This window comes from Rattus rattus, chromosome 5 (assembly GCF_011064425.1).
Source record: "Rattus rattus isolate New Zealand chromosome 5, Rrattus_CSIRO_v1, whole genome shotgun sequence".
In the NCBI taxonomy this organism is placed as follows: domain Eukaryota; kingdom Metazoa; phylum Chordata; class Mammalia; order Rodentia; family Muridae; genus Rattus; species Rattus rattus.
In genome coordinates, this window is record NC_046158.1 from 149,799,216 (window position 1) to 149,821,739 (window position 22,524).

The 22,524-nt window shown below is 45.1% G+C and overlaps 1 protein-coding gene across 4 annotated transcripts in view; it reads left to right on the top strand.

Annotated features, from left to right (window-relative positions):
- Nucleotides 1-22,524, top strand: part of Adnp (activity dependent neuroprotector homeobox) — a 29,780-nt gene that overhangs the window by 1,779 nt on the left and 5,477 nt on the right. Inside the window, exons 1-4 of one of the 4 annotated variants that reach the window (XM_032904740.1) lie at nucleotides 1,962-2,096; nucleotides 3,929-4,103; nucleotides 18,466-18,578; nucleotides 20,113-20,205. In XM_032904740.1, the coding sequence (XP_032760631.1) occupies nucleotides 18,471-18,578; nucleotides 20,113-20,205 (201 nt within the window). In that variant the 5' untranslated portion in view covers nucleotides 1,962-2,096; nucleotides 3,929-4,103; nucleotides 18,466-18,470. Of the gene's footprint in view, nucleotides 1-1,881; nucleotides 2,097-3,928; nucleotides 4,104-18,465; nucleotides 18,579-20,112; nucleotides 20,206-22,524 lie in introns of those variants that run through there. The other 3 variants (XM_032904741.1, XM_032904742.1, XM_032904744.1) reach the window with 3 other exon arrangements.

A 22,524-nucleotide genomic window follows, 5' to 3' on the forward strand; every position in this document is an offset into this window, starting at 1 on the left:
CCTCAGTGGAGCAGAGAGCCTTGATCTTTTTCCTCGTCTCAGTACTTAGCTGGCATACAGTCACTGTCACTGCTTCCATCGGGCTGGAGCAGTGAGCACCTGCACTCCGAAGCCATTTAGAGATCGTTGCCCAATTTTTAAGCTGTATTTTCGTGCTAAATCTGGTTAATAAACATAGACATTTTCTTAAGTTCTCCATCTGAACCCAGCCCTTTTGCGCTAAGGTGCATACTTGTTATCAGTGTATGAGACAAGCGTCTGAGGAGAACTACCAAGATGAGCTCCCTTTGCCTGCTGCACACAGTTTGCCAGTCTTCTGCACTGTGTAGCTCTCCATCTCTAGTCCTTTGATGAAAGGTCTTGGCCTCAGCCCCACCTCCTTTTAAACAGCTTCTATCCCTTGTTTTCCATTGTTGCGGTATTGATTAGGTGCTTGATATATATCGTAATAATTGCAAAGATTCAGTGTCAGGTGGAGGTTTCAACTTCCTGACCAAACCTTTAGACAGTGAGCTGTGTATATATAGTCTGATTTTTTTCAAAATTTGCAACTTAAACAAGTGTAGAGGCCACATATTGGGGGAGGGGTGGCCAATCCTTCACAACTGCACTTGCTACTTTTCAGAGCTTTTAGCCATCCATATATACTCTAGGGTAACAACTCTTCGTTTAAAGTGGACCCAAAGATGTTGATGTTGACATGGTATGTTGGTTGGGGCTGATCCAAAGTTTCAAAGCCAACAGTCCAGGTGCTGTCACATGTCAGAATTGTGGGTGAGTGCCAGAACTTTTCATCTTTAGCCGTTGACAATCCAATGGCCTCAACTCTACAAGTCCCACTTTTTTTTTCTAAGTGAAGAAGTGGCCATCTGATGACTTGGAAGAATATCTTGAGTCCAAGGAACACAGAACTGTAAAGCTGAGGCCTTGTCCATCTATTAGCCCATACCAATCCACTGGAAGAGCTGACATGGCCTCAGAGCTATGTCATCTCAAGAAAATCTGAGAAACACGAGGGCATCACACCTCATTTAAGGCAGGAGGCATCGGGCTCAACCCTTCGATTTGCCTCCCAGCTTGTGAAAGCAGGCTCTGTGAGCACGTGGAGCATTGGGGCAGCCCCAGGCACCCTCCTGCCAGATGTAGTTCAGGCCCAGATGGGCCCGCGCAGGGATCCCCAGTACAGCCACCTGACTGATTGTCGAGGCGTACTGCGGCCCGCTGCTTCTGCCTCCGCCGGCGTTGCTGCGGCCAGAGGAAGGCACCCAGGAGCGCACTGCGGCCATTATCCACGGCGCCTCCTAGTGGGTCAATGGCAAATCCTCCACGTTCTCGCGAGAGCTCCCCTCAGTGGGGATTATATAATCTTCCCCAGGCGAGGCTGGGGGGGGCTGGGGGCACCCTCCCCTAAGGAAAGTAGGGGTTGCTGCAGCTGAGGACCGGAGAGCACTCCCTTGGGGGGGGGTCGCCGGGTAGGGGGTACTTGCCCCCCCCCCCGCTTAGCTGGACAATGAGTCCTCTTATGCTAATGAGCCGCTTACGTCACTTCCGCTCTTTCTCGGCCGCCATTTTGGCTAGGGCAGGTTCGGGGACTTGCTCCGAGGCGCTTGTATTGTCTGCTGAGGGGAGACGCGGGACCAGCCCCCTCCCCCCGCCCGCCGCAGCCGCCGCCACCGCCGGCCCGGTCTACCCGCCGCCGCCGGGACCCATGAGCTGAGCGCCCGCCCCCCGCCCGCCGCCATCTTGGCCCCCTCCCCCTCCGGCCGCGCTCGGGGGGGATTTGGCGTCTCCTCAGACACAGCTCCCTCTCTCGGTCTCCGCCGCCGAGGAGCCGCGCGGCTGTCGCCGCCCGCCCGCGACGGTGAAGCCGCGGCCCCACGCCCTCCGCCCCTCCTTTGTCTGCACTGCCCGCGCCGCCGCCCGCCGCTCTGCTGCGCCCGCCGCGCCCCCGGCAGCAGCCGCGGCCGCGGCTCGAGCCGGAGCCCGAGCGCGACGAGGCCCCGGGCGCGTCCTCGCCGCCATCGCCGTGCCGCCGTCCACCCGCCGCCGGGCCCTGGAGCACGCCGGCCCCGCGCACGCCTCGAGGCCGAGCCAAGGTAAGCCCGCGGCCCTGCTCGCCGCCAGTCCCGGGCGCGGTCATTGTGCTCCGCGTGCACACACTGCTCTGAACCGGCCGCAGCCTTCTTGCAGCCCGACTCCCGTCTCCGCCCCGCGAGGCCGCCGGCCACCAGGGCTTTTGCGGCTGATGGCATCTTCCCGCACCCACCCCGCCCCCAGCCGAACCCCGCTCTCTTTCTCATCCCCAGAACTAATCCCCTCCCGGCCCTCCCCCCCTCCCTCTTGCACTCCCCCAGTCCCCGGAACCAGCCTTCTGCCAGGTCTGCCCACCCTAGGCTTGGGGGAAGGGGAGAAAGGCCTGGGGGGGCGGGGAGCGTGCATGGCACGGGGTGGAAGTCTTTGCCTCCCCAACAACATTGCCAGTTTCCCTCCCATCCTAACCACCACAGCCCTTCACCAGTCCCGCTCTCAATCTGGGCTACCTGGTCAGTAACTCCCTCTTTAGAGCTTTCTCATAAACTTTGCAGTCAGAAAATGGAAATCCAGAAAGCCTTAGAGAGATTTTTTTTTTTTCAAATGCAATGAATGGGGAGTAGTTCTTTGAGCACCCTCTTATTCACCTCTTCTTTCCTCTGGCTGCCTGTCCTTCTCCTCCCACCCCACCCCCCAACCTGGATGCCTATCTACTAGAAAAGGCGCGATAGCTTCTCTTCTCTCCAAGATCGAGCTCTGAAGTCTAATATTCATTTACTCTCACTCCCTGCCACACACCCCAAGTGTCTTCTCAGTGTTCTTACAGTCACCAGGTCCTCTGGACAGTTCTTGTCATAACCCCATTTCACAGACAAAGGCTTAGGAGGGAAAAAGAATCAAACTGTTTCCTGTGTTAGCCATTTTAATGCTGTCCAGCCCCAAACGCCCAGTTCCCATCCCTGATGCTTCTTGTGCCTGTGTCTTGAACCTTCACAATAGGATGTGTGCGATATGGGGTGTCTCTTGGATAGCTTTGTGCAGTTTCTTTATAAATCTGCATTGTTGCTTCTGGTTTGTGGCCATGAAGAAAATACCAGCCCCCACCCAAAAGGCACTGCAGCCAAGTCGGTTAAAGGCATTGAGTGTTGGAGTCAGTAGGGGGCGCATTCTCTGCACTGGGTAAGGCTGCAGAGGGGGGAAGGGCCCCAGAACTAGAACAGGATGTGCTTAACAGCGCCTTCTACAGACCATGGGAAAATGGGCCCAGCAAGACTTGCACTGGGTGAGCTGACAGCAACATGGCGAAGGATTAAGTGAGTCGAGAGAGAGATTTTATTTAAGAAAGCCACTTCTCCGTTTGGAAAGTTGTCTTTTTTACTTTTTCAAATATGTTCACCCTCAGACTTCGATTGCTGATCAGTCACCTTGGTGTACATCCTTGGGTCATAGGTTCCCTTTCTCAAGAATTCCTTGGCCTTAAGGTCTGATGTGTTGACATCTCTTTTCTAGGCCAGGTGTAAAGGGGGTTGTTTAAAACCTGAAAGTCATAGGCTTGGGGGATGATCACTGGCCAATCCAAATCTTTCCAACTCTTTGGAGAGTGAAAAGTCATTCTTGAGAGGTTTTTGTGGGGTGATGATTTTGATAGCCATGCGAGATGGGTGTCAGGATTTGCAAGGCTTTGTTGGTAAACACCAGGTCCCTATTGAGTTCTTCATTGTCAAACTTAATAGAGTTAATTGCAGAAGTGTGTTGCCTTCCACCTTCAGCAGCCTTCCAGCAGTACACTGTCAGTAGCCAACGCCTTTGCAAGTGTTGACACCAGTCTTCAGTGCGCACCCACCTTTTCAGGGTGTGTGGATTTCTGTAGATTTTATTCCTGTTGTTATTTCCATAGGTGTGAGATGCACAGTACGAAACCTAGGCCCCAACTTTTACACCGCGATGCACAGGGTTGCACTTTTTGTACTGAACTGATAGGTGGCCTAGTGGTTATTCCCTGTACTGCCATTTTGAGGATCTGGACTCCGTTCCCTGCCTTGCTCTTTGGACTACATTGTCAATTCACACCGGTGGGTATATCGTTTTGGAGGGTGGGGACTGCAGCATCAGGAAAGCTAGAGACTTCCTCCTGATCACCACCAAAACCTAAACTTGCAAAATTTCAGACTAGCCACATTCCTCAAGAAACTAGTTAGAGCTGGTTGCAGTAGTGGGTTCTGAGCATTTAAGATATGTGTCTCTTTTGAAGTCTGTGATGTTGTTACAATCATTTGCATTCTGCACTGTTGGGCATAAAGTTTTGAGTAGTCTAACTCAAGACTTGCTAAGCTTCTGAAAGCCTTAATTACTTGGTTAAAAGGGCCTGAGAAAAGTAGTTCATTGGTTAGAGATGTGACTAGCCTGGTAGGAGTCTCTAGATTCAATCTGAAAGTGCCCTGCCATGCACTTGTTCTTGTTTGGGAAGATGACAGTGGATGCTGGTGTCTGAATGCTTTATCCTACTGTTACAGACATTACCTTGGCATGCCAAGATAAATTACGGGATATCAAATAACTATATGTAATTAACTATTTAATACTTGATGAGGTTTTTTGGTTTGGTTTTTTAAGTTGCTGTCAGGTAACATTTTGCTGAGTGAAAAAGAGGCACCTTGTTACCGGTATGGCTCTTAAGAGACTGCATTGGATTCATGGTTTATTTATTTATTTTTAGTATTTACACAGTCCACTATTAAATACAAGTAAGATTGCTTGTGATCTTGAAGTCCTGTGATGTTAGTATTTGTTAGACACATAAAGTGAGTAATAAGAGAACAATCTCCTGTTAGAATATGTGTTTGAAATAAAGTTTGCAAATGTGCCTTTGTTCGTTCTTATAAATGAAATGAGAGTTAGCTGGTTTCCTTGTGGTGGTCATTTTAACTTCAGGGAACTTTGTGGAATGTGAAAATGTATGTACTTGCAGTTTGAACAGTTAGCTGGGTTTAGCACAAAAAGAGAGGGTTGGAAAATGGAAATTTGTTTTTATCATATGTGAATGAGTGTTTTGTCTACATATATAGAAATGCTTTGTGTGCCTGCAATGCCCCTGGAGACCAAAAGAGAGCAATAGATTTCCTAAAATTGGAGTTACTGATGGTTAAGATGGTGAGGGTGCTGGGAACCGACCTTGGTCCTCTGCAAGAGCCGCTAAGCCATCTCTAGCCCCGTAAAAGCTGAAGTGGATAGTATATGAACTAAAATTCTTTTGAGCAGCCTTAATTAACCTGAGCAGGGAAGAGAGTGTTCTGTTTAAGTAGCTTTGTTATCTTGATTTGCTGAAAGATTTTCTTCTGACTATTGTAATAGTCTACTAGACAATGAAAATAACCAGATCTTAAGTTTTGGTTCTCAAGACCTTATATATGAAACACCAATTACAAACTGATTTTTCTTAGATTCTTTTTCTTAAACCAGGGTTCAGAAAGAAATCTGATAGCATTTTAAATTCACAATAATGAGCAAGTTTTATTTCCACAAAAACGCAAAAGTAACTGAGCAAGAGGTTTAATTACTGAAAGTATACAGTATACCGTGTATGAGATTGTTCCCTGTAGTAAACTTTAAAAAAAAAAAAAAAAACTATTAAAAAGAATTGAGTCCTTAGAAAGCAGAAATGTTAAGCTCAGCAGTGGTAGTGCATGCCTTTAATCCCAGCACTCAGAGGCAGAGACAGGTGGATCTCTGTGAGTTCCAGACCAGGCTGGTCTACAGAGCTAGTTCTAGGACAGCCAAGACTACACAGAGACCCTGGCTGGAAAGAAGCAGAAGTGTTCAGAATTCTACTACAGTTGCATAGGTTTGTGCTACAAATTCAGTTGTGAAAAGTTGCAACTTAAATAGCTGGTTTATTATAAGGGGAAAAGTAGAAACTAAGATTTGATAGATTAAAAAAAACGAGAAAAACTTGGGCTGGAGAGATGGTTCTGTGGTTAAGAGTACTAGTTCTTCTAGAGGTCCTGAGTTCAGTTCCCACCAACCACATGATGACTCACAGCCATCTGTAATGGGATCCGATGCCAATAAATACAAGATGGCAGACTTGGAGGTGTGTCTAGTGTCTTTTTGTAGTTCTTTGTTCCTTTATTTTAGTTGAAGCCGTGGGATTTCGAGCTCATTAATTGGATGTATATGAATGTATTCTTTTTTAAGATAAATTTATTTATTTTATGTCTGAGTTCACTATCACACTAGAAGAGGGCATTGGATCCCATTACAGATGGTTGTGAGCCACTGTGTCATCGTTGGGAATTGAACTCAGGACCTCTGGAAGAATAGTCAATGCTCTTAATCACTGAGCCATCTCTACAACCCCTTATCCGACAAAAAAGAGGACTTTTAAGTTGTGAATGATTGTCACATTCGATACAAATAAGATATTTAAGTACTAGAAATATAGTTTATGGTAACTTTTAACATGATACTTAAAAAAACTTTGGTGTTGGGGTTGGGGATTTAGCTCAGTGGTAGAGCGCTTGAAGGTCCTGGGTTCGGTCCCCAGCTCTGGAAAAAAAAAGAAAAGAAAAAAAAAAAACTTTGGTGTTTTATTTATTTTTTTTCAATTAAAAGCTTGTTCCATATTTTCCCCACAGTGTCTATACTATTTTATCGATATAAACATAGGCTGTTTTACAATAAGCTATTTGTTCAACCTGTCAAAGAACTTTTATGAGTGTCATAATGCCTCTTGCACTTTTGGGAAGGTAAAATACTTGTAGTATTTTAAGTTTCATTGGCTTGTCCAGGAGACATGTAGGAAAGGTTGCTCCCTAAGTGGGTGGTTTTAGTGAGACTGAAGAACTTGGCACTTTGTTGCTACTATGTAAACTTGGATGTTGCAGTGTCCGCAGCTAGTGTCATCCATCCCTTACTAAACTTGTATAGCTTTTCATGTTATCTGTATGGAAATGTGGTTTATGAAGCTAATATAAACTAATGCTAACTAACCAAATGGGTACTTCAGCAGAGTTTTTGACTTGTTGACAAACTATTTCCTGTCTTGGTGGTGAAAAATGCCATGTAAGCCATCTATGTCTTGCCCAGCCTTTGTGGCCATGGGTTTTTGTTTGCTTATCCTGTTGCTCAGATAGAAAGTTAGCCGCCCCCCCCCACCCCCCCCCCGTCTCTAGTGTCTTAGTGCTTTTCATACCTGTCCTTTTGATGACCCACCTGCCTTTCTCCAAGTTCAGTGAGATTATATTCTATCCCACTGGAAGGGAAAATTTCCATATATTATTAGCCTGCTTCCTAAAAGTAGGGGTAGCTATATATCAACTTGATCAACAGAGGATGTTTGAGCAGGGAGGGGGTCTCAGAATGTGAGACACATTCTTGTCCTTGTCAGTGAAACATGCAAAGTGTACCATTCGGGTTCTTTCATCTCAGTCTGTATGATCATAGCCCTTTACTTTTGAGAGGCACTCCCATCTGTCCATAGTGTTGCTTCTCCTTCCCTTCCAATACAGTTGCTAGAACAATCCTGGAACTTGGGAAAGAGGATCAGCAATGTCCCAGAACTGTGTTTGGGAGATAAGAGGACTGCAAAGAAAACAACCTTTGGCGATAGCTTTTGAAGAGAGGGCTGAATCTCTGTATATCCTGATACTTAATCCTTCAGCCAGAGTCTACATTTGTTATTGACTCCTGGCGGTGACTTAGGTGTCACTTCTAATGTGACTTGGCTGGGAGCCTTTGGTAGGGATAAACTGTTAGGTATCAAGGGACCCATTACTTGATTTTAGAGTACTGAGTGAGATTAGGGCTGCAGAGGTTGTCAGTGGTTAATGATATGTCCTATAGGGAACCAGAATTCCTAGCACCCATGTCAGCTGTCTCCAAACCACCTGTAACTCCAGCTCCAGAGTATCCAGCAACATCTCTCCTGGCCTCATGCCCCACACAGACACTAAGGACTCCACCATTAAAAAGAAGTCCAGAGGAAGAGTAAAAGATTAGTGTCTCAGCCAAACGGAGAACACTTGTAATCCCAACACTTGGGAGACAGCGGCAATGTAATCTCTTGAGTTCAGATCAAGTTCCAGGACAGCCAGGGCTACACAGAGAAACCCTGTCTGGGTGTTGGAGGATGACGACTAATGCCTCATCAGTTTGGCTTTCTAGCTAGAAACCATTCTCTTGACAATGTCTTTGTCGTGGTGTCGTGGTGGTCGTCGTCGTGGAGGTGGTGGTGGTGGTGGTGGTGGTGGTGGTGGTGGTGGTGGTGGTGTTTTAAGTAAAGAAATCAAAGTACTGCTGTGTACAGCAGCAGCACAGTGAGCTATGGTCTTTGTCAGATGTCCAGGCCTGTGGTGCTTGGGTCACTTTTATGTGTCTGAGTAGTTTGCCTGTAAGTATGCCTGTACCATGTGTGTACCTAATACCTGTGGAGATTCAAAAGAGAGTGTTGGGGCCCCTAGAACTGGAGTTCGGGTGGTTGTGAGCTGTGGGTGGTGGAAACTCATCATGGGTCCTCTAGAAGAACCAGTAGCAGTGCTTTTGCTACTAAACCATCTTTGCAGCCAGTGCTCAGGACACTTTGGTGCTTCTGTGAGTGCTTCACTAGTGTCTGCGTATACCAGTGGTCCTGCATGGATGGGTTCTGGTCACACCCAGCAAGAAATTGATGGGTTGTATGTACAGTTTGCATTAGTGCATCTATAGTCGCTTGTCCAGGGTCTGAGTAAGAGAACTTGCTCAGGTCCCGTTGCCGCTCCAGTGCTCTGGGTTGTCTGGTTCCTGTTCTCACTTTGCTCAGTAGTGACTTTGTTTAGCAATCATAGCTTTTGTCCTTTCTTTCTGAAAACTATGGAGCTTTGTGATTGGTCCCTTCAGAAACTGTATGTGGTGAGAAACTTGAATGTGGTGCTGCGGCGGCTTTCGACTTTAAATTGCAGTTGTGAGTTCTAAGTTGGTAAAATTGTTATTCCTGTGAAAAGTGACCTGGGGCTGTTCTGATTCTGGAAGTGAAGTGCCCCAAATCATGAATGACAGCAGACGCAAAAGGCAAACGCAGTGCCTCTGGTAGGGCCGGCGAGTGACTCCCAAGTGCTGGAGAATCCATCGATGGGTGGTAGTGCATGGCTCTCCTGTAATCTCAGCACCCAGGAAGTAGGGGCAGGAGGATTGGAAAGTAATGGTCTTCCTCAGCTGCATGTGACATTGAAAGTTAACCTGTGTGGGAAACACACCTTTTCTTAAACCTTGACCCTGGGAGAGGGCTTAGAAAAACAGCTTGACAACATTGTTTAAATAAATGATTCTGTTATTTTAAAATGGTGTAGAAAATGATTTCTCTTTGCTGTGGAAAATTATTCCTAAGTGGTTTTGGAAGATTAGAGAATTAAAATAACTTAGTTGCAGAGCATTGAGATCCAAGGATGTTTTGCTCTTGTGATTATAAATGAACATGTCTGCTGTGCTTAGGCCCACTGAGTATTTGAATTTCCTTTTTGGGGGGTTCCTCGTAAACCAGACTGTACTGTACTGACAGGAAGGAGGCCTCTAAGCCTGTGGAGCTCTTCACAAGCAGCTCAGCTTGTATATGGACACATGGAGACATCATCTTTTCAAATAAAATATGAGCTCTTAAGTTGATGGAGGTTAACGAGTGAGACCTGGCTTGCATTGCGGCTTTCTCTCTGTTCCTTGACATGGGGTGGCAATATTCGTTGTAACGGTTACTTGCTTAGGTATATGTGTGTAAAGTCCCATTAGATAGATATTTGAAGTATCTTTGAAAGTATAAAGGAAAATATGCTAATTTGAATGGCTTGGTTATGTGTATCCAGATTATTGCCAAACCCACTGCATTGTGTCTGTGTGAGTGCAGACGCACAGTGTGCAGTACACAGAAAGATGTTTCTATGGCAACCCCGGCTGGTTCTCAGGGATACGATAGCCGAAGCTTTCTACAAGGTCATTGCACTTTTCAGAGTATCTGGTCTGAGGAATTAATGAGAGCTAGTTTGGCATTGACTCACTGCCTGGCTTAATCCTGAGCACTTGAACGGTGGGATGCATGGTCTCACTATGTAGATTGTCCTGCTGGCCTTGAACTCACAGAGTTCCACTTGCTTTCTCCCAACTGCTGGAGTGAGGTGTGTGCTACCATAGCAGAGCAGAGATTTAGAGTTATTTTTCGTGTGTGTGTGTGTGTGTGTGTGTGTGTGTGTGTGTGTGTGTGTGTGTGTGTGTGTGTGTATGCTACATATATGTGGATGCCTATGGAGTCTAGAACACACATCGTAATCCTTACGTGCTGGGAACCAATCTTATGCACTGATGGAGCCATCTCTCCTGCCCCTCACTTCATAGAAGGAAGTAGACTTCTAGAGGCTAAGTAACATTTTAGGGTTACAAAGCTAGTACATGGCAGAGCAAGGAATTCAACACCCATCTGTTTAGTTTGTGGGTAGATTCCCCGTCACTCACTGGTTTCACCATCTTTAGCAAATAGCTTTCCTGACAACCCCACCTCTGAGAAGTTTGACACTGAGGTCTAGATAGCAAACCAGGTATGTCTTGTCTGGGGCACAGCTGTCTTACTGGAAGACAGATAGGCTTTTCGTCTCAGCAGTGTTGGCTGAGTCTCAGAGCTTGAAGCCAGTCTGGTCAAGTAAGTTCCAGGCGGGCCAGGGATAGTGAAACTGTATCAAGAAAATACAGTTTTTTGGTTTTGGCTATAAGTTGTGTTCCTGAAATGGCTCTGTTTCCTTCCTTTGCTGTGCCCTCACTGTCCTATGTCTAAGGCACTAATGGCTTCACAGACCTTTCAGAGAAGAGCTGTGTCTTAGTGATACTCTGAGTTCTCACATTGGCTAATTCCTGGTATTAAAATGTCTTCAGACTTTTCTTAATAAACACTACTAACCAGACTAAAACTCTACTAACATGCCTTTAAAATGCCACTTCTCAGATCTCAGGAGAATACCTTAGTCCTTGCCTGACTTTTCCAGGTTTGATCTCACACATACGCGCGCGTTACTGTGTCTGTGTGTACAACTTCTCTTTCTACACCTGTAACTGTGTCCCTAGCTTATCCACGTATCCACTTTTCCAGCAGGTTTTGCCTTCGAAAGGTGGCTGTTCACATCCAGTGCAGGACTTGCTAGAACTTGGCTTCCCTGCTTCTGACACCAGGACCCCAAAAGCAGCTACTTCAGAAGATTTTTTGACATAACCTGTCATAGCCTTCTGTGGGTGGGCAGTGTTCATCATTCAGCCTTTTTTTTTTTTTTTTTTTTTTTTTTTTTTTTTTTTTTTTTTTTTTTTTGAGCTTCTACTTGTGGCAGCCACTGGTGTAGATGATAGGGAGGCCAAGAATGTATGTCTTGAATAAGAAGATGGTGTCTCACATACCTTAAGGCAGTAGGTTGCAACCCCAGGAGGGTTTCATATCACATATATACATTAAGATTCCTAACAGTAGCAAAAAACAGTTATGAAGTAGCAACAAAATACTTATGGTTGGAGGTCATCATAACATGAGAACTATATTAAGTGGTCTTAGCACTAGAAAGGGTGAGAGCCACTGTCTTAAAGTCTTTTGACTCCACAAGTTGGGATCAAAAAAAAAAAAAATCTGAAAGATAGTATGTTGTGCCGGTGAGGTGAGGCACAGACACAAATATCTTCAGCTCATCAGTTTTAAGTCATTTTTCTGAATTTTGGAGCCTCACCCATGGCGAGCATTCAGAAGGAAAGCTGCTGCATCAGTGTCTGTCATTTTGTGGAACAGGCTGTCATCGGCAGGTAGTTTCTTGGTAAGCTAAAGCACTGTGCAGCATTTGTTGGGTTCGGTTCCCTTTCCTAAAATGTCCCTTCTATTGTAGTCTGTTATCTGAGGCAGAGTGCACTGAAACCTGCGTGGTTAATGACACACTGCACACACTGCACTGGTTTCTGGCTTCTACAAGTGGGGCCAGTTTGCCAAGAAAGCTGACTAGTGAGCTTATGGGTTTTGGTTTGAGTGTGGTTGTGGATTTGTTTTGTTGTTTGGGATTTTGTTTTGTTTTAGTAGTAAAAAGTTTTGGGGCTACGGAGACAGGTTCCATTTGCTATATTACACAAAGCAACTCACTAACAGTGACTAGAATATTCTGGAACTATGCCAAAAACATCATTCTAGATTGCATCCAGGAACTTGGTATAAAGATTTATTCTAGTCTAGAAAACTTTAACAGGTATATAGTAGTTGTAAGTGATAAAACCCATCAATGATAAATTCCCCTGGTTTTAAACACCAACTGCTTTTTAAAATTATCTCTGCTCTACAAAGTGAGTTCCAAAACAGCCTGGGCTACACAGAGAAACCCTGTCTTAAACAAATTGGCCCGCCCTTCTAATCCCACCACTTGGTAGGCAGAAGAAGGTGGTGGATCTCTAATAGGAGGAGGCCAGCCAGGACTATGAATACATGTGTAGTTTTGTTTTTTTTTTTTTAATAGGAAAGCACGGCTTTCCTATTAGTGGGTCTAGTGTGATGCCTATGCAACAGCCTGTCAGTCTCTTAACACCACAAAAAGAGAATCATTCATGCACATAAAGATCTAAAAGATGCTGTATTTTGGTGTTGTGCCTCTGAGTGATTGACATAAGAGTTTTGCTTTATATTTAGGGTTCTTGTTGTTTTGGTAACAGCTTTCCCAGTTTTAGTATACATTTCAGTCGTTTAGTTGGAGTTACAATAGGCAGGGAAGAGGGGACTGCAATCAGGATGTAAAGTGAATAAATTAATACATACATAAATAGGGGCGGGGAGAACAATAGGTAAAAATCACTTTCATCCACCCCCAGGAGGAAGCCTGGTGCCCATCAACAATCTCCCTCCTGTTCTCCCACCTCCCAGGCTGCCCTGATCTCCACATCAAGATCCGCTGCTTCTACATACTTCATAGAAACAAGGTCAAATAACAATGGCCTTTTATGACTGGCTTCATTCACCTACCATGTTTCAAAAGTTTGTCTGCGCTGGGGCAGGTTTAGTACTTTATTTAGAAAGATGGGGACATTTAGAAAGATAGCCTAACACCCCACTAACAATCCACAAATACAAACTATCAAAAGCCTCTGCCTTCTCCAAATAACCTTCAGAAAAACACACTTAGTGCAGTGGTTCACACCTGTTACACACAGTGAGTTTGAGGTCAGCCTTACTTGTCTACAGGAGAACTCATCATCTCCAGAAATGTTAACAATGGCAAGGTGATGGAGGACATTCCCTTTTTAAAGGCTGTCATGTGCTGATGTGGTGCCGCTTGCTTGTTTGTTTGTTTGTTTTCTTTTTTGGGTTTGGAGACAGTTTCTACGTGGAGCCCCTGGCTGTCCTGGAACTAGCTGTCTAGACCAAGCTGGCCTCAAACTCAGATCCACCTGCCTCTGCCTCCAAGTGCTGGGATTAAAGGTGTGTGCCACCATGCCTGCCGAGAACTAACTCTTAAAAGTTCTCTGACCTACACGAGTGCCTTAAATACACAAGCTTAACTCTTTTGTCTGTCTTTTAAACAAAAAGGGAAAGACCCTTCAGTGTGGTTGGTTAGTGGCCGTTAGTATTCTAGCTGATAGGAGAGCATGCCTTGTCCTCAGCTGTATCCTTGTTTCTCTTCTGGGTGTTGTAGGCTCATCTGGCTGGCTTAGATGTGTACAGATTTTAATCTGTGTGTGCTCCCACAGGCTACTGGACTAAGCTCTTCAGTTTTGATCTGGCTAAGCTATGGCAGTAGCATTCTGACATACCATCTCAGTGTGGTATTGTCTCTCTTCTTGGTGAATGAAGTACCAAACAAATGGACGTTTTGGTATTAATTTTGGTATTAATTTTAAAATAGTATTTCTCACATCAGAGTAACTAGTTCACACAAGGCCAAGCAGGAAGATTGACAAGCTGTAGCCTCTCTGTTGGGGAATGACTTGAAGATCACTAGGCAGCTGGCAAAAATAATTGATCACAGTTAGTTGGGAGAGAGAGAAAACTTGGAAAAAGGGAAAGAAATGTCTTTAATTTGATGCCTAGCAGTACTAAAAACAATACATTTGTGTCATTTGTTTAAATACATTTGTTTATTTTCTTTGAGGTGCCATGGTATGTGTGTGGAGGTCAGAAAATTGACCTGGTTTTTTTCCCATCGTGTGGAATCCCAAGGATTAAACTCAAGTCACCAGGTTTGATGGCAAGTGTCTTTTTACCCAGAGAGCCAGCTGCTGGCCCTAAACCTAATTTTTTTTTTTTTTTTTTTTTTTAAATTTCTTTATGCGGATGTGTTGTTCCACCATGTTGTACCTGGTGCCCTCAGAAACCCAAAGAGTGCTTCAGATCCCCTGGAGCTGCAGTCAGAGACAGCTGTGAACCACCATGTGGGTGCTGAGAAACCAGCCTGGGTGCTCTCAGCCTCTGTCTGAGCCATCTCTCATATTCTTCTGTCTTGTTGCAGTTTTATCTAATCCAGAACATTTTGTCCCTGGGCAGCCAGAATTGACTGCCATGGTGTTTGAGATAGAGAAGAGCGATGTTAGAGCAGCCCTTCTGTTGGTACCTGAAGGACTTTTTCTCACTGACAATCCTGAAAGGGGGACTATTTCCTGGTGGCAGCAGTGTATAGGTGATGACTTCCAAACTGAAAGGAGCCTCTTGATAGGGGGCCTTGCTGGATGAAAGAGTCTAGCAAGGCCTTTTTAAGGTTTATTTGCAAAAGATAAAGATAAACAAACCCGAAGTACACATACCGATACAGGATTGTCAGCCACTTTGGCATAGAAAAAAATGGAGTAAAGGAGACGGAGGGTGGCTTAGGTCTGTGGTCCTTGTACTTAGGACATGGATGCAAGTTCAAGTTCAGCTTAGGGTATATGTGGCCCTGTCTCAAGAACATATCAACCGTTTAAAAACCACTAATGTGGAGCAGCTCCTCATTTTCTGTTGTGTGAAAAAGTGACTGTCCTCGTTGGCCCTTCCTGCAGTGCTGGATTAGTCTTATGAACCAGAGGGCCATATCTCTCCTTCCAGTAACTTGTGCATGTTCAGATTTTGGTTCCCAAATAGTTTTGGAAAGTGGTAGAAAAAGATAGATGCTTGTGGTTGGCTGTCTGTCATGTTTGCCATTGTACTGTCAACATTTAGTTAGCCCAGACACTCATGAGTGGTCAAGAAAGGTCAAGTAGCGGTACGTACTGAAGCAAGCTGGCTTTACTTTTAAAGACACCGTTGTGTTCTCTGGCTGCAGTGTAACCCGGACAAGTTGATCTGAGAAGTATTTGCCTTCTGTCTGTTTGAGATGCAGGGACTCAAACCCCTGGCTCCCTGGACACAAGACTCTACTCACTGTGTTTTACTGTTTGATCTTTTGTAGTTCTAAAGTAGGAGTCAGTGGTATCGCCCTGATTTGGTAGTTCTGTAGGACGGTGAGACAGACGAGCCTCGCTGGTGCTTCATGTCCTGCAGACCTTCCCTTGAGCTGCTAAACTGTCACTGTTGTGGTTGTGCCCTCCTCCATCTTCCTGAGAACCTGTTTAGTATTGCCAGGTACTGATAGTGGGTGACAGCCCTTTCCCCTGTACAGGTTGGGCCTACAACTGGGCTGTTTTCTGTTTACCCTCTTGGTGCGTGAAGTAATTGCTTATGGTATCTGAAAGGCATAGAGGTTCAAGCATACTATGCTCTATGCATGGTTTTAATTCATCTGTAGCCTTGGGCCTAGATGAATCTGATTTTCATTGCAGCCATCAGACTCTTGATTTCTAATAAAACACAAAAGTAAAGGTTTGGCTTGGGTTAAACTGATGCTCCTGTTCTACTCTCCAGGTGTGAGTGAGATTGAGAAAGGGTAGGACTCACTCATTCCAAATGGATTTTTAAGACAGTCTCAAAAGGTGATTATGAGCCAGAATTGGTAACACATGCCTTTACTCCAGCTCTCAGGAAGCAGAGACAAAGTAAAGGCTGGTGGGACTCTCTGAGGGTCAGCCTGCCTTATACTGTTTAGCTTTTCCAGTTATTACATAGCTGTGAATAAAACACATGGATTGAGCATTCCCAAAATTAGAACTATTAGCACCTCGTTTCTTAACCAGCTGAGCTAATTGGCCTGCCCCAAAATTATTTTAGAATTTAGCAATGACTGTAGTGTTTTAGTTGTGGTTGTCAGGGCCTGGAGGTTTTGTAGAATTACTGAATATTTTTGACAGACTTCTTTCTAATCAGTCCCAAGTTCATTTGACTCGCTTCTTTTGTGTGTCCTGCTGCCCATTATTTCTACAAAGACTTTTGGTGCAACAAAGCTTGAGCACCTGTGCTTGTGTCTAGAAAAGGATGTGGACACAGTGAGGAGAATGCTGCCTCAAGCCTCTTTCCCTCTCTGCTTTCCAGCACACCTGACAGCCATGTTTTGAGCACATAAACAGTTTTGTGTACTGATCAGTATCTGCCGAGGGAGATGAAACCTGTTGCTCATCCGAGTCCTCACTGACAGACTGCACATCATTTGTGGCAGGAGTGGTTTCCAACCGAAGCTGAACAAGCAAGCTTTGTGTGAAATGTGTTGCCCAAGGACCTCCTATGTGTTCCCAGCACTGTGACCTACAAGGCTTAGGTGTCTTGGAAGTGATTGATGAACAAGAGGACAGGTCCATTAAGTTGGACAATTGGCCCTGTTTGTGCCATGTGAAAGGAGGTTTTCCTGGGCAAGAACCTGTTAGAAACTGCCATCATAAGGAACAGAGGCTGGCAGGGGAGATTGCTGACCCAAGGATGGATTTGAGGAAAGTACACCCAGCCCGCCCTCCCTCTGCACTGCAGGGTGTTGTCTTTGTTTTCAAAATATGGTCTGTTTGTTGAGGTTTCTAGTTCAACATGGTTTTGAGGCTATTGGGGAGGTCGGGGTGACTCTTTAAAACTTAGGCAAAAAACCTGGATGGGTGACAATGGTAAATCCTGGAGCTAGTTACTGACTTGAACTACATTTTTGAGCCAAGGTATCAGCTGTGCATGGCTTCTGCCATTTAGGGTAGAGGTGCCATCAGCTCATGATCCTCCTGAGTGCTGGGATTCTAAATGTGCTATGGCCTAGCCCAGCCTGACCTCTAAGTGCTTTAACAGGTAGGTAGTGGCCCGAGGAAGAGGTGGAGGTCATGTGTATTAATTCTGACACCGACTGGTGTTTTATTGAAACCTTCTTGCTTGGTTTGGTGTAAAGACCAGAGAGTATGAAGGAAGAGATGGTTATGTTGCTCCTTCTGGGGAGAGAGCACTGTCAGCCCTGGTCTTAAGCTCATAGAAGTTTATCGAGAGAATGATATAAGGCTGGGAAGTGCTGAGTTTTCAGTGAATATTTTGGTGTTGGGAGACCCAGCTAAGTTGGTATTTCATAATGGGGTGTTCTGGGACCTGGGTCTTACAGCAGCATCCCCAGATTGAGGCTTGCTGTCAGTAAGGGTGATGGTTTACAGTTAGAGTGCAGGTTTATGAGATCCCAGTTGCTGGTGCTTTGGGGTCAGTTTGTTCGTTTTGTTTTTTGTGGCTCTGGTCTTAGAGCTACTTTATTCTGCGAAATTATGTTGGATTTAGATTATTATAAAAAAGTCACATTCAAAGCCTTAAAAATCTCACCTTAAATTTTACTAATTCAGTTTTCTTAAATAAACGTAAGTGCCTTGGTTTTTAAGAAACTTGGGAAATGGATCTACATTTTACCTTTAGTGAATGTGGGACAGCCAGGCAGCTTTTGGTTCCTTTAAGCACAAGTGCGCGCACTCACAGGCATTACACTTTTTTAAGGATCCCAGAAAGACTACAGCAATTGCTGTATCTTCTGGTGCCACAAGCATGGCTTTTCCATCTATGTGTTTATTCTGTGGCCTACGTGAGGCCTTTGCCCTGGTGTGTTGCTACTCAAGGAGCCAGTCCCACTACCATCTGGGACTTTGGTTTGAGGAGGAGACAGAAACAGTCACTGAATGACATGTTGCTTCTGTGAGTGTCATTGCCTTGATCGGGACATTTCAGATGGCACACTCGTCCCCTCATCACTGAAAGCTGAGCGAGCGAGCAGTGCTGTGAAGTTCGGAGTGGTCCCAGCTTCTTTGGTCCAACATCAAGAGGAGACGTGCGCACTTGATTTGGTTTTGAGATAGCTGATTGATATTGTTGCTTTCATTTTCCAACTTCAAATTCATCTCTGAACAGATTTTTACAGCTTACTGAGACTTGTGTGCCTAGACTTGTGGTCTAAAATGTCCTCTTGTAAAATAGGACTCACCTTCTTGCCTTCGACTCAAGTGTTCTGTGCTAGGCAAGGGATTCTCAACTGAGGGAGCCAGGGTTTGGGTCCTGTCATCAGTGGAAGTAGTAACTTTTACAAGTTGTACATGTTTTGACTTGACTTAAATTTTTTTTTCCAATAGAAACTATGTTCCAACTTCCTGTCAACAATCTTGGCAGTTTAAGAAAAGCCCGGAAAACTGTGAAAAAAATACTTAGTGACATTGGGTTGGAATACTGTAAAGAACATATAGAAGTAAGTAGCATGCCATTTTTAAATTTTAATGTGACTCGGCTTCTGATCCATCACTGTGTCCATGGGCAAAGGTTCACTGTTAGGTGTGGTAGTAAATTTTAACTAGACCTTGAGCTTCTCCGTACGTAACCTTCTCACTTAGGATAGCTTACATCGTTTTCCCAAAAACCTAATCATCTTCGTAACCTGAGGCAAAACTAGTTAGAGCACGGAGAATACATACAAGTCAGACAGTGCACGAGGTGCTTTAAAATTATATATGAGCTTTGTCCTTGAGTAACCTTTAGGGGGCTCTAGGAATTCTTATCTCCAGTCTATGAAAGAGGAATTGGGGCTGCAGAGCCTGTTTTCCTTCTGACAAGCCTGAGTGTTTCTGTTGACCTGACTGTTGGCACAGGTGTCTGAGTGTGTGTCATCTCTTTCCTCAGGATTTGAGCATTTGTCAGCCTTCTGAACTGTCAAAGACTTATCTTGCCCTGTGTAACAGTTTGGCCTTTCCAGACTGTTTGCTATCCTTTTTATTCTGAGCCTTCGAAGCCCCGTAGGCTAGATAGAGGCGTCTCCTCCTTTTCCAGATCTCCTTGTTCCCAATCTTACGGTTAGTTAGACACAACCTCCCATTGAAGTGCTTACAGCTATTTCCCTGACACGCTTTTAAGTTCCTACTGACCGGGCCACAGTTGGCCTTGGTTAGCCATTTATTTCCCACTACCTACCTGGCACAATGCTCAGCACAAAACAAATGCTGGGGACACAGGTCAGGGGTGGAATTGATGTATGTTTTATTTATGGAGCAAGTTCTCTTCTCCTGAGTCCCCAGAGTAATGAGAGATGTAGCAGAGTTTCTCAGAAGTGGGCTTCTGGTGATTTGTTCACGGGGTGGAGGTAGCTCTTCTGCCCCTCAGATTCATATGGATCTGTACTTGGGGGTGGGGGTGATCCTTACCAAATAAATATGCAGAGTGTCTTTCCTGTCCCGTGCTGGGTTTGCTCTTCCCCCTAGACCCATTACACACTCTGAGGTTTTCACACATTGAGCTTTCCACCTATAGCTATTTACCCTGCTTTCTTCTTAGTCATGAAGGGGAGCAGTACAATTCCACGTCACAGAGTAGAAACTGGACGGCATGTTGCTTACTTTCTTTCTAGGTTTAAAAGTCTGAGTTTTATTTCAGATCCACCCCTCCTTCCATTTGTTTGTTTGTTTGTTTATGAACCCAAACTAGACTCTTACTCCTACAAGGGTACTACTGGCACACGACCCTCCTTCACCCAGTGTTGACTGGTGAGTTGTGGTTAATAGAGCTGCTGTGGGACTGCTGCAGCCGCCATCTGCGCTCGCAGCACTTTATTTGGAAAGCTGGCCGTGTGCCTTGTCTATGTGCTGAGCGCCTCAGCACCAGTGCGTTCATTAGTCTCAGTGGGTTGACTCTCTTGGACCCTTCCATACTGGTTAAAGAGATAGGATTTGTGTGTGGGGTCTTCTGGGGTTGATGCCACTGTGTTTTTGTAAATTTCTCTCACTGTCTTCTAGGATTTTAAACAGTTTGAACCTAATGACTTTTATTTGAAAAACACTACATGGGAGGATGTAGGACTGTGGGACCCTTCTCTTACGAAAAATCAGGTAAGTCTCACAGGAATGCCCAGCACACCCACAAACCATTGATAGTGACAACTCCGTCTGGGCAATGGCCTGATGTGGAAAGTGTCTAAGTACACGTCTCATTTTCCTGAGTGATAGGAAAACCACGTTCCTGGACTGAAACTTGCAGGACTGAAACAGACAGATTTCTGAAGTCAGACTGCAGCTCGGTGGTTGGAGCACTCCTCATCCTGCACACAGCTCTGCAGTTCCAGAGCTTGGGAGGTGGAGGCAGGGTCAGAAGGTCAGGGGCCAGGCCGGGTAGACGAGATGCTGTCTCTAGAAAACTAAAGTAGCAGGGCTGGGGAGATGGCTCAGTGGTTAAGAGCGCTGACTGCTCTTCCAGAGGTCCTGAGTTCAAATCCCAGCAACCACACGGTGGCTCACAACCATCTGTAATGGGATCCAATACCCTCTTCTGTTGTATTCGAAGGCAGCCATAGTATGCCCATATAAACAAAAATACATTTTTTTTTTTTTTTTTAAGAAAAGAAAAGAAATAGCAAAGGTGGCTGTGGTATATAAGTCTCCCTCCATGGTGCATGGTGCCTTCCTGCTTCCGTTTCTGAGTGCATTGTGCATGTGGCCACCTGCCTGCTTCCTGTCTGTGTTAATACAATCTTGTCTTCTAGAGAAAAGTCATGCTATCTTCATCGTTGTTTGAGACAGTTTCAGTTCCAGCTGTCCTGGAACTCACTCAGTAGACCAGACTAGCCTCAAACTCAAGAGATCTGCCTGCCTCTGCCTCCTAAGTTGCTGAGATTAAAAGGTGTGCACCATCACCTCCACCACCTGGCTGCAGTCACCCTTCTCTATTACACTCCTTTATCCCCCTGGATGATGTGTGATGTTTATGGGAAGGTGTGGTAAGTGACCCCGAGAAGGGTAATGACAGACATGACTTGCACCTCTGTGTTCAGAAGGATGGTTCCTAGTGAAGATGTGGTGATAACTGTAAATGGTGCCTCTTTCCATGGAGAGAAATGCTTGCTAACTCCCATTGTAATTCTGTACTCTGCTTTTGAACTCTACTCAATACCCCAGGGAGAGGTGCTGAGCAGCATTCTTAACATCAGAAAGCTTTCCTAGAGAGGGCTTGTGTCTGAAGATAGGGTCTCTGTTACTTACCTTGCTGTGCTTAGACACTTGTCTCTGCCTCCCCTGCACTGAGATTAAAGGCGTTCACCACTGCACCATCTGAGGAGCCTGAAGGGAACATGGGGAGACTACTTTTGGTTCCAAGCAGTTCATGAAAAAATACGGGAGAGATGATTGTCTACGCTGTGTGTGCTCACCTGTTTTGGGTCAATTCTGAAAGCTGATTTCTAATGTCACTGTACTCACATTGTATAGCACACAGTGGCTTTTAAACACTCTGCCCTCTGTCTATAAGGAGGTCATAGTTAACTTCTTAGCTGGATTAAAACAGCTGCTACTTCATTGCCAGTTGGTTGTTTGTTTGTTTGTTTGTTTTGAAAGTTTCTTGATGTAGTCCTGGCTTCACAGAGAAAAGACCTGTACCACTATGCCTGGCTTTTAATTGGCAGTTTGAATGGAAAAAAAAATTATTTTTATAATGCGTGTTTTGCTTGAGTGGGTTATTTATGCGCCATGTACATGCTTAGTGCCCTCTGAGGTCGGAAGAAAGCAGTCCCGGTCCCCTGGAGCTGCACCATGGATAGTCGGTCATCAGCTATAGCTACCTTGCAGTAGCTGGGAGTCAAACCCTCTTTGAATACAACTACTGCTTAACTGCCGAGCCATCTCTCCAGCCCTCATTGACCTTTGAAACTGTTCTGCCCCAGAAGAAATAGAAAGAGGCCAATGTTCCCAGTTTGGACCTTTTGGTCCACAGCAAAGTCTAAATAAATACACTGCTTTAGAATGAAGAAACTTTGAGATTTTCCTTTTTCTATGAAAATTGTTGCATAGTGGGAAAGAGTGCCATATACCTATGTTGCTTATCAAGGTCTGCATGCCCTGCAGCAGTGTGAGTTCCTGTGTCTGATGCCAAACAGATCCACAGAATGAGGGTTTGCCATAGTTGATTTGCACTTTTAACAAGAAAATGGAGGGGTTTTTTCATTTGTTTTTTGTTTTTGCCTTTGCCTTCTCTCTGAAACCAGCCAGCAAGTACAACTAGCAATTTTTTTTTCTTTTTCTTTTTTTTTTTTTTTCCCGGAGCTGAGAACCGAACCCAGGGCCTTGCGCTTACTAGGCAAGCGCTCTACCACTGAGCTAAATCCCCAACCCCACAACTAGCAATTTTTAAAGATTTAGCAAGAACTTAGCACTGAGTTT